At 40.1% G+C, this 15,451-nt stretch overlaps 1 protein-coding gene across 2 annotated transcripts; it reads left to right on the forward strand.

Annotated features, from left to right (window-relative positions):
* The first annotated feature begins 1,004 nt into the window (after positions 1 to 1,004).
* Positions 1,005 to 15,406, forward strand: CCZ1 (CCZ1 vacuolar protein trafficking and biogenesis associated). 2 transcript variants are annotated; one of them, XM_075767204.1, is made up of 15 exons: positions 1,005 to 1,243; positions 3,043 to 3,140; positions 3,267 to 3,360; positions 3,458 to 3,532; positions 4,544 to 4,591; positions 5,212 to 5,295; positions 6,590 to 6,765; positions 7,394 to 7,475; positions 8,156 to 8,217; positions 9,143 to 9,254; positions 9,838 to 9,871; positions 10,202 to 10,319; positions 12,569 to 12,727; positions 13,809 to 14,054; positions 15,053 to 15,406. In XM_075767204.1, the coding sequence occupies exons 1-14, from the start codon at positions 1,139 to 1,141 to the stop codon at positions 14,026 to 14,028; spliced, it is 1,467 nt and encodes a 488-aa protein (XP_075623319.1). In that variant the 5' UTR covers positions 1,005 to 1,138; the 3' UTR covers positions 14,029 to 14,054; positions 15,053 to 15,406. The 2 variants fall into 2 exon arrangements, with proteins under 2 accessions (XP_075623319.1, XP_075623320.1); XM_075767205.1 differs by having other exon boundaries at positions 1,007 to 1,243; positions 13,809 to 13,936.
* The last annotated feature ends 45 nt before the right edge of the window (positions 15,407 to 15,451 follow it).

Here is a 15,451-nt window from a genome sequence, read left to right on the forward strand (position 1 = left end):
TTACAGCACTGAATTGGCTTCTCAGGGAAGCCATCAACTGCTGAGGCTCATGGGGACTATCCAGAATGACACGAATGGCACTGAAAGTAAACTAAGAGTGATGATAGGAACTGAAATACTAACAAAAGTGAAAACAAAAACCTCAAAAAATACTGTTTTCTTTCAGATTTAATCTGGCACAACTTTAAGCTTACCAGTATATTTTTCTAAACGACCTGGTGGAATGCGATGTTCAATTGTGTCTTTTATACCTTACCTAGCTGCTTATTTAAGCAATTATGTAACTTTATTTAGATTCCTAAACTTCATACTCCTATAAAGAAGTGATACATCTCCTACCATGTAGCTGTTTTTTACAGTTTACATCACACTGAATTTTAATTAAAATTGGAAATTAAAACTAACATAAAAGCTGAGTATTTTCTTAGTTAAATGCCATTATAAGTGGCAGACAAAGAAGTGAAAAATAATCAGAATAAATATCATGTATCTATTTATGGAGAAAGCATTACCTGCACTAAGTGATGCTGGATGACGTTTCCTTCAACATATTCAAACTTGTAGATCTCTATCTTTCAAATCTCGGATTTTACCTCTAAAAAATAAAGCCTTTCTACTTTTTAAAGCTGCCAGGCAGCTGTGATGGAATGAGAAGGGAACTGCGCTACGTTTGCCCTTCAGAAAAGGGGCGTTTTGGCTAGGTGGTGATTTGGCACTGCAGCACCGGCCGGCCACGCCGCTCGCTGCGGGGGGGGGGGGGGGGGGGGCTGTCCGGAGGGGCTGTGCTGGGAAGCTCCGGCAAGGCTCACGGATCCCTGAGGGAACACCGGGGCCCCTCAACCTCCTGAGAGCCCTCCTACATCACCAGGCCGTGAGTAGAGCCGGCTGCCCCGGCAGGCCCTCTCTCCTCCCCGGCACCTGCCGTTCCTCTCCCCGCCGGCGGGGACGCTGCGGAGCGCCGGCCCCCCGCCAGGCCCCCGCCGGCCCCGGGGAGCGCTTCCTGCCCGCACCGTGCGCTTCCGGGACGGGGGGGAGAAGGCGGAAGTGCTGCGGAGCCGGTGCCGGCGGAGGGCCCTGGGCTGCTCCCTGATGGTGTGTGGCGGCTGCCGGCCCCAGGCGCGCTCGCTTCAGGCTCACTATGGCGACGGCGGCGGCGGGGGGAGCCGGCCAGGAGAAACAGCTCGCTCCGACCCTGCTCAGTTTCTTCATCTACAACCCCAAGCTGGGCCCCAAAGAGGGAGAGGTACCGGACGGGGGGCGTCGCGTCCCGGGGGGGCAGTGGGGGAGAGAAGGGAAGGGCCGCCCCCCCCCCCCCCCGCCTCAGCTCTGTCCCGGCCTCGGGTGCCGCGGGGGGCCCGGGAGCGGCTGCCTCGGCTCTGCCGTCCCTCCCGGGGCCTGGGCCGCGGCAGGTACCCGCGGGATTACCGCTTCCCCCCGCGGAGCATCCCCGAACAAAGGCGGCCTCGGGGCGCGGAGCGGCGCTGGGGAGGAGGGAGCCGCGGCTTTCCCTGCCCGCGGCCCGGGCCGCCTTGTCAGCACCCGGCACCACTGTCTCGCTCTCTGCAGTGGGGCAGGACACCTGCCGCCCACCTCCGGATCCGTCTGCTTCGGAGTAAAAAGGAACAGCAACCGAGAGCGTTTTCAAGGGTAGCACGTAAAATGTTGCAGATGGGGAGCTGGTCGGTTAGTAACTAGCTTTTACTGATGCAGTAACTTTTTCTAAAAACTATTTTCTCCAGGTAGATACAACGTGGTAGAAAGCTTAGGGTCTAACTTCGTTAAATTCAAGTTATTGTTAGTGTTTTCTAGCTATTGTGATCTTTAATAAATAAATAAATTCAAGAAGCTATAGTCTCTATTTTTAGATGACAGCATACTGTATGGTTCACGCGATAATCTTCAGTTTTAATAGTTTTTGAGCAGGGCAGCGTAGTTATTAACGACCAGGGTGGTGAGACTGAGTGCACCCTCAGCCAGTCCATGGGTGACTCTGAACTGGGGGAGCCGCTGACAGACTGGAGGACAGGGCTGCCATTCAGAGGGGAATGGGCTGGCAGAAGCCTCCTGGAGCTCAGTGAAGGCAGACACAGAGTCCCACCTGCGGGATGAAATAATCTCGTGCACAATGGCAGGCCGGGGGCTGGCTGGTTAGAAAACAGCTTTGCAAAACAGGACCGGGGAGTCCTAGCGAACAACAGGTTGTACGTGAATCAGCATTGTGCCCTTGTGGCGGTGAAAACTAACAGTGTACTGGGTGTACGCGTGAGCGGGTCAAATGAAGTGATCGCTTCCCCTCGGGTCAGCACTTGTGAGGCTGCTAGTGGGCACTGGCTTTGTCTGGGGTAGGAAAAATACTGACCAGCTGAAGCAAGCCCAGTGGAGGGCCCCTGAGTCGGCCTGTGGTGTACCAGCACAGCCTTAGATAACTGGATTTGTGCAATCTGTCTTCTCTCTGAAGAGAGACAGATAGGTCTGTCCTCTTCCTGAAGAAGAGACAATGTGGAAGGGGGTCTGATGACTGTGTTCATCTGCAAAAAGGGTGGCATCAGGTTCTCCTTGAAGTAAAAGGATGAGGGGTAATGGAAGAAGTTCCAGCAAGGGAAATCCTGATGAGATAGAAGTAAAAAATCCTTCACAGTGAAGTGGTCAAACAGCAGAACAGGGCCTGGAAAGGTTGTGGAATCTCTATCTTTGGAGATACTCAGAACTTGACTGGACAAGGCCTTGAGCAATCTGAGCTGGCTTTGAAGCTAGCCATGCTTTGAGCTGGCTTTGAACTGGCTGTGAAGTGATGTGGGCCTATGATTTCAACAGCCTTCAATTTAGAAATCATTTTGAGATATCTTGGGATGACTGACTGCTTAAGTGTGCTTAAATATGCCTTTTATCAGTCATTACAGAAGCCCATTTAGGTACAAGATAAAATTCTGCCTAGGAAATTAAGAGATTAAAGTTAAAAAAACAAGCAAACCATGAACTCGGTATTCTTTCACTCTGATTCTGTTAAAATGCATTTGCTTTGATTCCTTTTTCAAATCTTAGGAAGAAAAGAAGATTCTCTTCTATCACCCGAACGAAGTAGAAAAGAATGAAAAAATTAGAAATGTGGGACTATGTGAAGCTATAGTACAATTCACAAGGTATGGGGTCCAACTGTGAGGCTCGCTGTGTTAGCACAAGCACTGTATTTTAAATTTCCCAATCATTTGTTTTCTTTTTGTGAGTGTGTATAAATATCTCTGTCTACATACATGTTTTCTTTCCAGGACATTTAGTCCAACAAAACCTGCAAAATCCCTACATACACAGAAGAATAGACAATTCTTCCATGAACCTGAAGAAAACTTCTGGATGGTCATGGTACTTATGCATGTGATATGCATATTTTTAAAACATCATCTCGCAATGTTCTCAATGCATTCTGCATTGTCTAATACCAGCCTGTTCCACTTTCTAGGTTGTACGGAATCCCATAATAGAAAAACACAAAGATGGAAAGCCAGTCTATGAATATCAGGAAGAAGAATTACTGGTAATACTGAACTTTTTTTTTTTTTTTTGAAATGCATTATATTGTATTTTAAGAGTACCTCCAGAAATATCTTAGTTTGATGCTTCTTGAACTGCTACCAAACTGATTTTATATATATTTCTCCATAAGTGGAAAAAGGGCAAAGTACTTTATTGAAAAGTTTAAAGCAGAGAGCAAGATAGCGAATTACCCAGACAGCAGTTCAAGATCACCCAGTAAACATCAATGAAACATACAGCTGTGAGACTTTTAGCTTGGCATAGGCGAATATTTCTTAGGATCTGTTTGTTTAATAAAGTTCTTGCAAGATTTTAGATCTGTATTTTTTATTAGGTTTAAGTATACATGTTACTACTTTCTTAAGACTGCTAGTAATCTCTTACTAATAATCTGGAAAAACAAACAGCTTGTAACTGTTAGGGGATTTCTTGTCCAAACTGCAGTATCATTAGGTCAGTTTAATTGTATACAGGAAGGATATTTGGCTGGGTGGGATAATATTTTAAAAGCCAGTTGCGTATGCTGCCGCTGTTCATTGCAGTGTGCGCTAGTTCTTTTCCTCGTTGTGTTCTAAGAAAAAGATTGGTGTCATAGATACTCCATTTGCCAAACAATAGTCTTTTTTTCGTCTGGGTTAAGATCCTAGCCCAATAAAAGCCTGCTGTGGTGTCCCACCTTCTTTGGCCTTTGACCTGGATGAAGAGAAAACTAGTCGGAAATAAGTTCACCTTCACTGGCCTTAGGGAAGGGCGCTCTTTGCAACTGGGGTCTTGTGCATGAGTCAATAAGGTGCTTTTGGTATTCAATGTAAGGGGGCGGAAGGGACTCCCTTTATTGAAATAGTATTTTACAAAGAAATTTCTAGATTGAAAATGCTATTTAACTCTTCAGAGATTGATTTCTCTAATTTCTGTGTTTGCTGGCTCTTTGAAAACATGTTATGTATAGCTCAGCCAAAATAACTGAAATTCTGCCCCTGCTGATACTAATGTGCTGCTCTCTTTTCTGCAGGACAAGGTCTATAGTTCTGTCCTACAGCAGTGCTACAGCATGTACAAGGTAGAGTTAATACTAGAGGCTCCTCTTCTGGGCAGAGGAAGAGATCCTTGTGGTACCATTTGGATGTGCAAGCTCATTATTGCTCTGACATTCTTGTCCCATTACTATGGTCTGCTCTCTTCCTGAAGCTGTAATGATGTTGATGGAAGAGAAAAATAAAGCTTTTGCAGTTACCTGTGCTAGTTCATTAGCTTATTGTAAATATGAGGCCCTTCTAATTTCTGTGACATCCAGATTCTTTCCTTCATGGGCAGTTACAGTACTGTTTGATTTTGATGGTGTTAGATATTATCTGTTGGAGAAACAGTACTGGATAAAGGCCATTGATCTGGTTTTTACAAAATAAGAGCATAAGATACTTAAGCCACACAGATAAATAATTTCTTTACTGTTAAAGAATTTAGTTTCCTTTTCTAGCTAATTCAGCGTCTGCTGCCATATATACCTGGACTCTGCAAATCTGAGAGGTTTTTTCAATGAAGGAGGAGTACATTTGGATCTATGTGGAGTCCAAATACTAAGGAACAGGAGCTGTATTGTAATCTAGCTATATTCATGGCCAAGGTGTAAAAAAATCACTGTAAATGATTACCCACCTAATTTTTTTTTTTAACTATTAGCTTTTCAATGGCACATTCCTGAAAGCCATGGAAGATGGAGGTGTAAAAGTTCTAAAGGAGAGACTAGAGAAATTCTTCCATCGGGTAAGACCTTATTTTTCAGGCACATACAGTGTGATTCTGCATTGGAAATAAAATGCAAAAAATCTTCTCTGATGGCTGCAGTGTGACTATAAAACATAGGCAGTGGAAAAGGTGTAGTGGCAGTGCAAAAAGTCTGGTTACTCTTTTTTTTTCAAATGCTTCCTGCTTCCTACTAACATGGTAGGCTCTTTAAATGGAGTTGAGCCACAAGCAGGGTTATGGCTTGATGGAACAGCTTAGCTGTTGGATATTTTTATCTTTAAAACATTTTTTTTTTTTCTTTGCAGTTGCTACTGAAGATGAAACAGTAATCGCTGTAGATTTGTATAGCAGAAAGAAATTATCTTTTTCACTGGGGAATTAGAAATGCTTAGGAAGCTTGGTCATGCAAGTTGTTCTATTATAACCCTATTGAACGAATTGGCTATGTGTTGCTGGCAGGCGTGGCTTGCACTGAAACTCTGAAAGGAAATGAGACCTAGATTATAAACTGTGACAGAGATCTGTCATGCTATTTGTCTGTATTTTACTTCTTGGTTTTTTTGGTAATGTGAAATGACTGTAGAGGGAGCCATTGGATAACTCATCTTTCACAGAGCAGAGCATGGGAAATACCTTGCTAGAGGTTACAGTCTATCAAGAAAGAGAATAATAGAAATTATCTTTTCCTTTGCATGTTGAAAACTAATGGATTTATCTGCTAATATTTCTACGGAGTTAGTTCTGAAATTACATATTAGTAATATAGGCTGTGCTTTCTTATCATCTCAAAAGATCTTGATCTAGCCTTAAAAGCTGTTGTCACTATGATTAAATAATAGCAAGCTGACATCTGGAATCATATTCACAGAGAATCACAGACTGGTTTGGGTTGGAAGGGACCTTTAAAGGCCATCTAGTTCAACACCCTGCCATGGGCAGGGACATCTTCAACCAGGTCAGGTTGCTCAGAGCCCTGTCCAGCCTGACCTTCAATGTCTCCAGGGATGGCACATCTACCACCTCTCGGGGCAACCTGTGCCAATGTTCCACCACTGTCACCATAAAAAATTCTTCCTTATTTCTAGTCTGAATATACCTTCTTTTAGTAACCCCTTGTCCTATTGCTACAGGCCCTAATAAAAAGGTCCACCCCCACATGAAGGAGTATGTCATACAAGCAGAACTGGAAGGGGTTTGTTTGGATCGTTAGTGTAGATTACTGGGGATTAGACTCAAATTTGTCATTTAAATCTACACATGGGAAGTTTTCTGAATTCTAAAACCTGTCATTTTTCTGTCATTATTCTCTTAGTACTTGCAGACACTGCATTTACAGTCTTGCGATCTGCTGGATGTGTTTTGTGGGATCAGCTTCTTTCCACTGGATAAAATGACTTACTTGAAAATTCAGTCATTTATTAATAGGATGGAAGAAAGCCTGAACATAGTCAAGTATACTGCATTTCTCTACAATGATCAGCTTATCTGGTAGGTACTTCAATAGTTCTTTTGTGGGTCTTCAATTTCGGATCCTATAAATAAGTGCCACAATAGCAAAGGTTCTGAATCGGAGAGAGAGTTGCATGAAAATGAGAAAACTGAATGGTAGGATGAGTGGTGTGTCAGAAAGGCATTGGTCTTTGGCTTTAAAATCTCTAACCTGTACTAAATGATTACTTCCAAGTTGGCCTGAGGAGCAGCTAGAGAAGTGTCCTCATTTCCATCGCACAGAGCCTCTGTGTGTATACACGAGTTCCTCTGTAGGACCTTATAGTAGAGAAGGTTAATTACAGGATTGTTCTTTACATCATTCTGAACCAGAAAGCTGCAATGCTTGTGAAGAGTTCTACTGAAACATGGACTTAAGAATAGCAAACTTGATCTTTGTTTAAATACTGTTTCTATTTCTCTTCTGGTTTAATTTAGATGTGTTTTGTATTTAGCAAATAAACTAACATTTTATTAAAAATGAATGTTCTGGGATTGAATCTACTGAGACAAATGTTGCTACCCTAGTTTGGTATGTGCTTTGCCTGAGTTTTGTTTAGAGGAAAATGTACAATCTGAACTGCAGCACAAAGACCACTTGCATTTCCTTTTCTCCTTGATGTTCTAGGAGTGGACTGGAACAAGATGACATGAGAATTTTGTACAAATATCTCACGACATCTCTCTTTCCACGGCACATGGAGCCTGAGGTATGGTAGTTGGGTTTTTTGGGGGTGAGGGTTGTTGGGTTTTGGTTCTGTGTTTGGTGGTTGGGGTTTTTTTGTGTATGAGTTGGGGTTTTTTTGTTTGCTTGTTTGTTTGCGTTTTGGGTTTTTTTCTCTTTCTGTTTATCTGGTACTGCTAAGGGCTAAAATACCAAAGAGGAGTACCTCTCTTTCCCTCCTCTCTTAAATTTTAGTTCAGGAATTCTGAGATTTATTGCTTTCGGGACACTTTACTAAACTCAGTAGTATTTGCACCTAATGCTTACAATGTGAATTGTGCAGATAATTTGAATATGGGATGGTGATAAGGAGTTAATTAAATGTTGATACCTGATGACTGCTAGTACTGTAGATCAATCACTTCAACGTAATGGCTAAATGCAGCATGGAGTGCCCTAAGACCACATGGAGTTAGTTATCCCTCCCCCATCAAAAAGCTCCATAAGCTAAGTTTTAAAATTAATAAATGCAAAATCAGAATGCCCTGTTCTGTCAGCATCTCTTACGCTTCAGCTTTACCTCCTTCATGTTACACAAAGAGTATGTATCTTCATGAGTGGTAATTTCTGCAAACAGTTTGATTTCATTTAAAGACAGTCCACAAAAAAAACCCCAGAAAATACCTTTAAGTTGTTTTTTCTTGTGTGTGTTCTTTTTTATTTCAGTTAGCGGGAAGAGATTCTCCTATACGTGCTGAAATGCCAGGAAATCTACAACACTATGGAAGGTAGCTCTTGTTTACTGTCACCATCTACTGCCCCTTCCCTCAAGGGCAAAACATTCGGGAGGAGTACGTGTATTTGGAGTACATATTCCACACACAGTTCATTCCAGAGGGTCACACAGTAGTTGGTGCAGTGTAAATCTTGATCTCTTGGAAAAAAAAGGAAGAAAGCTTCATTAACATTACTACATATTTATTTTTCTTCCCCACCATTCTTAATGCAATTCATGAAAAAAATTTAGAAGTGCTTGGTCACTTCAGTCAGGCACTTCAGACAAAGGTGTAGATTTAATCTAAGGATTTATCTATTTATTTTTCCTCTGTACTCAGCATGTCAAGAGTGGGGAATTCTGTACTTAGAGCAGCTGGGCAGCAATATTTTGAATAATTGTGTGTTTGGACATCTTCCTTTAATCACGATAATTCCTGTTGCCTGATTTATTGTATTCTTTTGGGATCAAGGCAGTGGCACACGCTCCCTGTCGTCCCCCACCCTGTCCTCACCCAAGTTTAGGTGCTTCTAATACACCACTGTCCTATATAGAACTAATTCAAATGTACTGTTGGAACCCAAAGGAAGACTACTTCCCCAGTAGCAACAAAAGAAAAGTTTTTAAAGGTAGTCACACCTTGAATGTGAAAAGAGATTTGTTGTTGTTTCTTTTATGATGTGCACAGTTTACTTCCTTGGCGTCATTCTGGCTTTCTGATCCTGTTTCAGTAACTCTTTGGAGCATATATGCAGATAATACTTTGAAAATGAAGAGTGCTGAGATAATATATTAAAGGGCTCTACACCTGTCTGGATAGCTGAAAACTCATTGTATTCAAATATATTCATAACACAAGTAATTGCTAGTTTCAAAAACATCTGTTAAATAGGAAAAACTGAAATATAAGAATTCCTTGCATCTGACCTATTTTCTAGGTTTCTTACTGGACCTTTAAATCTTAATGATCCGGAAGCAAAATGCCGTTTCCCCAAAATATTTGTTAACACTGATGACACTTACGAAGAGCTTCACTTAATTGTTTATAAGGTATTACACTTTTCCCTGCAATTATTCCACAGAATTAGGAATCTATATACAATGAAGATGACAGTCGTGTGAAGTACTTAGGAATTGTGTAGACAGATGCATTGATATGACCAGGTTAAGGCAAAGCAACAGAAAACTCTTTGGTGTTTCTAGCAACAAGCTTTAAAGCCTGAATCCTCTTTTCCCCCTCCTGTACCCTCCCCAAAACAAACAGTTGTTTTATTAAAACTGAATACCAGCCTTCAGTTACGCTAAGTGGTTTCATACCTGGCTTTACGTAGCATTAATCAATAAAACAAAACCTGCAAGTTTCTTGCAGACATATATCCTCGCATAAAATGCATTTTTTAGCAAATTTTACCTTTCCCCTACAACTTAAAACCTGTTAACTGGGCTGAATTTATTCTGTGTTGTGCAGGATTGCAAAGAGATTACCCTATTGAAGTGTTACCTTTAAACTAGGTATTTTTTTTATTTAACTGGTTTACCTGTGTGTGACTTCACTGAAGTATTGTCATTTATTGGAGGTAGTTGAGGTAACCTGTTGTAAATGGTTTTTTTTTCTTTAACTTTTTTCTTCCAGGCCATGAGTGCAGCTGTCTGCTTTATGATTGATGGTAAGTACCTATTAGCGTTATTTGGCAAGACATAGTACAAAATGCTATTCCGTGCAGTTTTACTCTTGAAAAATACATTAATTTATTTGAGTCTGTTCTTCATGAGTCTTTTGATTTTTGTTCCAGTGGTATAAGTAACTAAACTGTCACAATAAAATGACTAAACGTTGCTTGAGTTAGCTATGACTTTCAAAATCATCCATAGGTTATAATTGAGAGAGAAATTTGTTCCAGACTCTCACTGATGTTTAAAGAAAACAGCTGCAGAAACTGTACCTTCAACGGTGGGGAGAGAATCTCAACTCACTCTTTTCTTTACCCACCACCTAGCTTCAATTCCACCTACGCTGGAGTTTTGCCGTAAACTGGACAGCATTGTTGGGCCTCAACTCACCGTCTTAGCGTCAGACATATGTGAACAATACAACATCAACAAGAGAATATCAGGGTTTGTACCACACTTCTGTTCCTGGTGCAGTCCCTCGTTAGCTGGTTAAAAAGTAGGTTTAATGAACTGCTTAAATAATGGTAACGTGAGCCCAAATGTTGAAAGCATTGAGTGAACCGTGTACTTTAAATGCTGTTGATCTACCTTTCTGCATCTTTAGCATTTATAAAGTTGCATATTTAGGTCTTCCTGAAGACAACATATATGTGATTGATTTAGGAACAAATGTTTATTTTGCGGCTGCTGAAACCTTTTTCCTCTATGTGCGTAACTGTTGCAGAAAAAAATCATGTAAATATTAAGATAAATTTCATTGTTATCAATTGAGATTCTGCCACCTCATCCCCCAGCTGTCAGGAGATTATTCAGATAGAAGCGGTGGAACTTCTAGTTTTTGCTTATTTCATACGTAAACTGAAACTAGCTGACCCATGGAGATGATGAGTTCTACAGATTACTGTGCTTGCAGAAATACATCCAAGATGGCCAAAATGCCAACTGAAGTGGTAGTCTTCTGTCACTGTTCCCCATGTTGACGTAGAGAAGTAGCAATTCCTGCAAAATCTTAACTTCAGCTTATACTCTCTAACTTTTCTTGAGGAAAACAGAATCTCATAATGTTCACAAATAGCCCTTGGGCTAGTAGAACATTTGACTTAAAACTAAAAAAAAAAAATTTAAAAATACCACTCTCTTCATGCCCATATCCTTCTTTGTGCTGATTTCCGTTTGACTTTCTGCTATTTTGTATAACATTAAAAAAACCCTGTATTTTTCACATCGAGTGGGCACTGACACCACTAGCTCTGTGTGAGTACTGCCTTAGACACAAGCACTTAACAGCTTGGATGGAGCGTATGTAACTCTTAGCTGTTACAAATCCAAAAGGAAAATGAAGGTCTAGATACTAGAACAACTTTTGTTTAACAGTCTGAAATGGGGATTTTAGTAAGTGTTATTATTTGGTTACGATGCACGCTTTACAGTTCAGTACTTTTTTCCAGAATTACTGCTTCTTGAAGTGTTGCCGTGTATAGTAGTAGGTGAGGAAAATACCTGTTATTTTTTCTGTTTTGCAGGACTAAGGTAACTATCGACTTGAGGGGCAAAAAAAAAAGTAGTCAAATGAAAAAGGACGTTAATGCTTTGGAATATATACTTCACTTAGAACTATAGCCGACTTTCCATAAAATTGTATTTATTTTTAGATAGACTTGTTAGTTGGGGAAGCAAGAACAGCATTGCATATGACAACAAAAGAGGAATTAAACCAAAGATAGGTGTGTGACTGAACTTATTTAGTGGTAGCAGGCCAAATCAGCAAAATCGCAGAGTATAGAATAGGATGTGCTTGAAATTGTGCCAATCTACTAAATCATTAAACTTGGGGAGTTTTAATGTCATCTGGGACTGGCTTTGGCAGCTTTAACTCTTTTAAAATTTAATGCCGTGGTGTCCTGAAAACATGATACGGTTTCTGGACACTAATGCATCTGGGTGACAGAGAGCAAGGGTATCTAGTGGTTTGCTGAGGTGAGCGGTGTCATCACAGTAGCTCCATGCTTCTAAATAATCCATAGCCTCAAATACCAACTGCTACAGCCAGTTCTTGCCAGTCTGAATTTGTTGTGACTTCTACCAAAACTACAGCTCTAAGTGACAGATTTTATATGAACTTAATAAAAGAGGAAATGGAGGAAGACTACCAAGGCAAGAGTTTGAAAACAGTCTCTTGCTTGGCCCACACAAACAATAGGGGGAAGAGTTCTTTCTTTTGATTGTAACAAATAACAAAGACGTGAGTGGAAGGTTACTTATTAATCAAATTAAAGACCTAGCATCCATTCAAACCAGATTGGACTGGTATAGGGGAGCAAAGAAACAAAATGGGGGACAGATTTATAAACAGCTCAGTAGAAAAATGCAAACTACTACTGAGAAGTGGGACAAGGCCTTGAAACTCCCCTCTATTTACTAGCAGCCTAAGCAGCAGAAGGGAAAAAACTGGTTCATTTTGCAGGCTTGTGGTTTGTTTTGTTGGGGGTTTTTTGTGGCTTTTTAAGTGTTAAAATGAGGTTTGATTATGCCACAAGTCTTGAAGTACTTGGGCTCTTCAGTGGGAAGATAACTTCAGGATGTCCGAGTAAGCTTTGCATTGGGTAGTTACTTGTTCTCTGTGAAGCCTGTGCTTGCAGAACAAGTCAGTATTCACAAGTCACTTTTTTTTTTTTTTTTTTAAATCTTCCTAGGGCTGAGAAGGAGCCTCAGTTTAAGTTTATCTATTTCAATCACATGAACCTGGCAGAGAAAAGTACCATTCACATGAGGAAAACACCCAGTGTATCACTTGCATCTGTTCACCCTGACCTCATGAAGATTCTCGGTGACATCAACAGTGACTTCTCCAGGTAATGCTTAACTATTAATAGTCTGTAACTCCTCCTGTCAAGTAGATTTTTTTTTTTTCTCCAAATGAGTGAAGCTTTCATGTCTCTGTTTGGATGGCTATTCATAGCGCTGTGAGATAAATGGTGTAACGTGGGTCGTACTTGGTATTCTGTGTTGGTTTAGAAGTAGTCTGTCTTAAACAAAACTTCTCCTGTCCTTTTAAAAAATAATGTAAAGAAGGGCCAAGAAAATCTCTCATCTATTTGAAGCTTCAGAGTAACTATAACAAACTTAGAACAGATGTGAAGCCTTGTGCTCTTGCACTTAAGTCTCTCTGATCTCTGGGTAAGTAGTATAAAGGACAGGGAAACCTGCTTCTGCCTATATTATCCCCTCTGAAACAGCTGGCTGTTCTTAGGGATTAGACAATAGATGCAACGCAAACCTTGCAGTTACTACAGTAATGCTGATAACTGAAGACAACTGGCTTCTCATCAGTGGGTATTGTGCTTCAAGGTGGCAGAGACCCTCTGTCACTATAAAAATTAATAAAGAACATGAAAACGCTGAGTGAGTGTGATGTCTAATTAGCAACTAGCAATTTTCCCACTCTGCTTGAGGACAAGGTTTTCATTTTTTCTATAAATAAAAAGTTTCTTCATATTGTAGAAGTACTGGGTTAGCAACAGCTTTAGGTAATATATGTAGTTGCTGAGCATGGTTTAGCTCTAGGCTTAACAATTAGATATGTGAAAGCTTAATGTCACCGTTATCATCTCCAACTGTCATTATTTGGTCACATCATAATTCTCTGAAATGTGTCCTTAAGCGTATGGGGGATAGGTGTTTTCTGCAGAGCACTGGAGTGTTTGGCTGATGGACAAATTAACAGTGTATTCATCTGGGTATGCAATTGTCCTGAGCAGCCATTTATGAACCCTTCCTCCTGGATTGGTGAATTATGTCAAAGTTAGTATTGGTAGTCTCTATCTGATGCTGTACAACCACAACAACTTATGACATTAAGCTGTCCTAATGGTTACAAATAAAATTGTTGAAGATGAACTTGCTGCCACCTTCTTTACTTTCTAAAATTTTCAGAGTTGATGAAGACGAGGAAATTATTGTGAAGGCAATGAGTGATTACTGGGTAGTTGGGAAAAAGTCTGACCAGCGAGAACTGTATGTTATTTTGAATCAAAAAAATGCAAATCTGATTGAAGTTAATGGTAAGGATTGTTTTTTATTACCTTTAAATACAGTTACTACTAAAATGTATGTCCCTGGAGAAGTAATAAAATCCATCTCACAAGAAATCTAGAGAGGGATTGATCTATGATAGAGCAGGTAAGTTTGCGTAAGGTTTTAGTCTCCTTTCTACCAGCTGTGAAAGAAAAGCATAAATATTCAGTAGATATTCTTAATTATTAATCAGTCATCCTTCCTCCTTCAAATAATAGAGGACAGCTCTGTGAACCTAGTTGAGTAATTAATGAAGTGTATTACAGGTGAGAGATTAACATATTTTCATCTGAGTTAGGTTTTATTTGTCAGTGATCCATGGGTAGGTTACTTAAGACAACGTCTATCCTCTCTTGCTTCCAATAGTCTTCTGAGAATGATTTACTATGACTAAGAGTGCAAATTAATGCTAAGATGCAGTAAGCTTTTAAATAGACTTTAAGAGAAATGGCAGTTTGAGTCTTGCAGCAATGTTAGGGCTCTCTGTTTTAATAGGAGGCAATGTGCTTGTTTGGATGATGGGAAAGAATTAATGCTTTTCCAAGACCATAGCCTAACAACCTAAATTTTAAAAAGAGGAATGAGTTGTATGACTTAGTGATTTCTAATTGTCTTTCAGGATCAAACCTGCCCTACAGAAACAGTAAATGAGTGTTTCTGTGCTTGATAAACTTAGCATGTACTGCTACCCCCAAAGCGTTGTCTGCCAAATAGCACAAAGCTGAAGTTTTTTGACTTGACACTAATCCCTCCTTCCCCTGAAAAGGGGTTACAATATACTTCCTTGTGTTGAAGCTAAGCTTTCTGCTGTTGCAGTGTAAAAGTTTGACAAGATGAATGAATGGCCCAGCAGCAAACTCAAACTGCCATTTATACTTCAGCCACTTAAAATCCAACTCATCTTTCAGACAGTGTGAAATGTTGGACTTGACTCAACTTTCTCTTACACTGAATTTGATTCTGTCTTCAGTATTTCTACATTACAAACTCCTAGGTTTTTTTGTTTGAATTTAATTACATTCTCCTTGATGATCCCCAGGGTATTTCTTGCAGAGGTTCCTGTAAAATACCATACTGAAATACCTTATTTTTATTTCTTACAGAAGAAGTGAAGAAACTTTGTGCAACACAGTTTAATAATATTTTCTTCTTGGATTGATCTGCAAAGGGCTGATTTATTGAAGATGTCAATGTCAGACACTTGTTCAACACGAAAAGTTATTAGTCATATTATTGACTGGAATAATGACAATAGTAAAGCAATACTTGCTTTGTAAGAATCAAAATTTATACTAAAATCTGTAAACTCTGATCATAAAATTTTTAGATTTTAAAAATGTTTATGTGCAAACTAATTAAAAACCAGTCCAAATTCATCTGTACCATTCCATTCCAATATCGTTATGTGAATATTTTACTGGAAAATAAAATTAATAATTGTTACACTTTTAAGGGCATCTTTTTGTTTTCCTGTGTTCATTTGCATCATTGTGTGACTTTCT

The sequence above is a fragment of the Balearica regulorum genome, chromosome 15, assembly GCF_011004875.1.
Source record: "Balearica regulorum gibbericeps isolate bBalReg1 chromosome 15, bBalReg1.pri, whole genome shotgun sequence".
In the NCBI taxonomy this organism is placed as follows: Eukaryota; Metazoa; Chordata; class Aves; order Gruiformes; family Gruidae; genus Balearica; species Balearica regulorum.

Bases quoted from the DNA above. Each gene is read 5' to 3' on its own strand.
- CCZ1 (XM_075767204.1), top strand. From the start codon at position 1,139: ATGGCGACGGCGGCGGCGGGGGGAGCCGGCCAGGAGAAACAGCTCGCT. The intron at 9,872-10,201 runs GTAAGTACCTAT...CCCACCACCTAG, and splicing joins TGTCTGCTTTATGATTGATG to CTTCAATTCCACCTACGCTG. The intron at 12,728-13,808 runs GTAATGCTTAAC...TAAAATTTTCAG, and splicing joins ATCAACAGTGACTTCTCCAG to AGTTGATGAAGACGAGGAAA.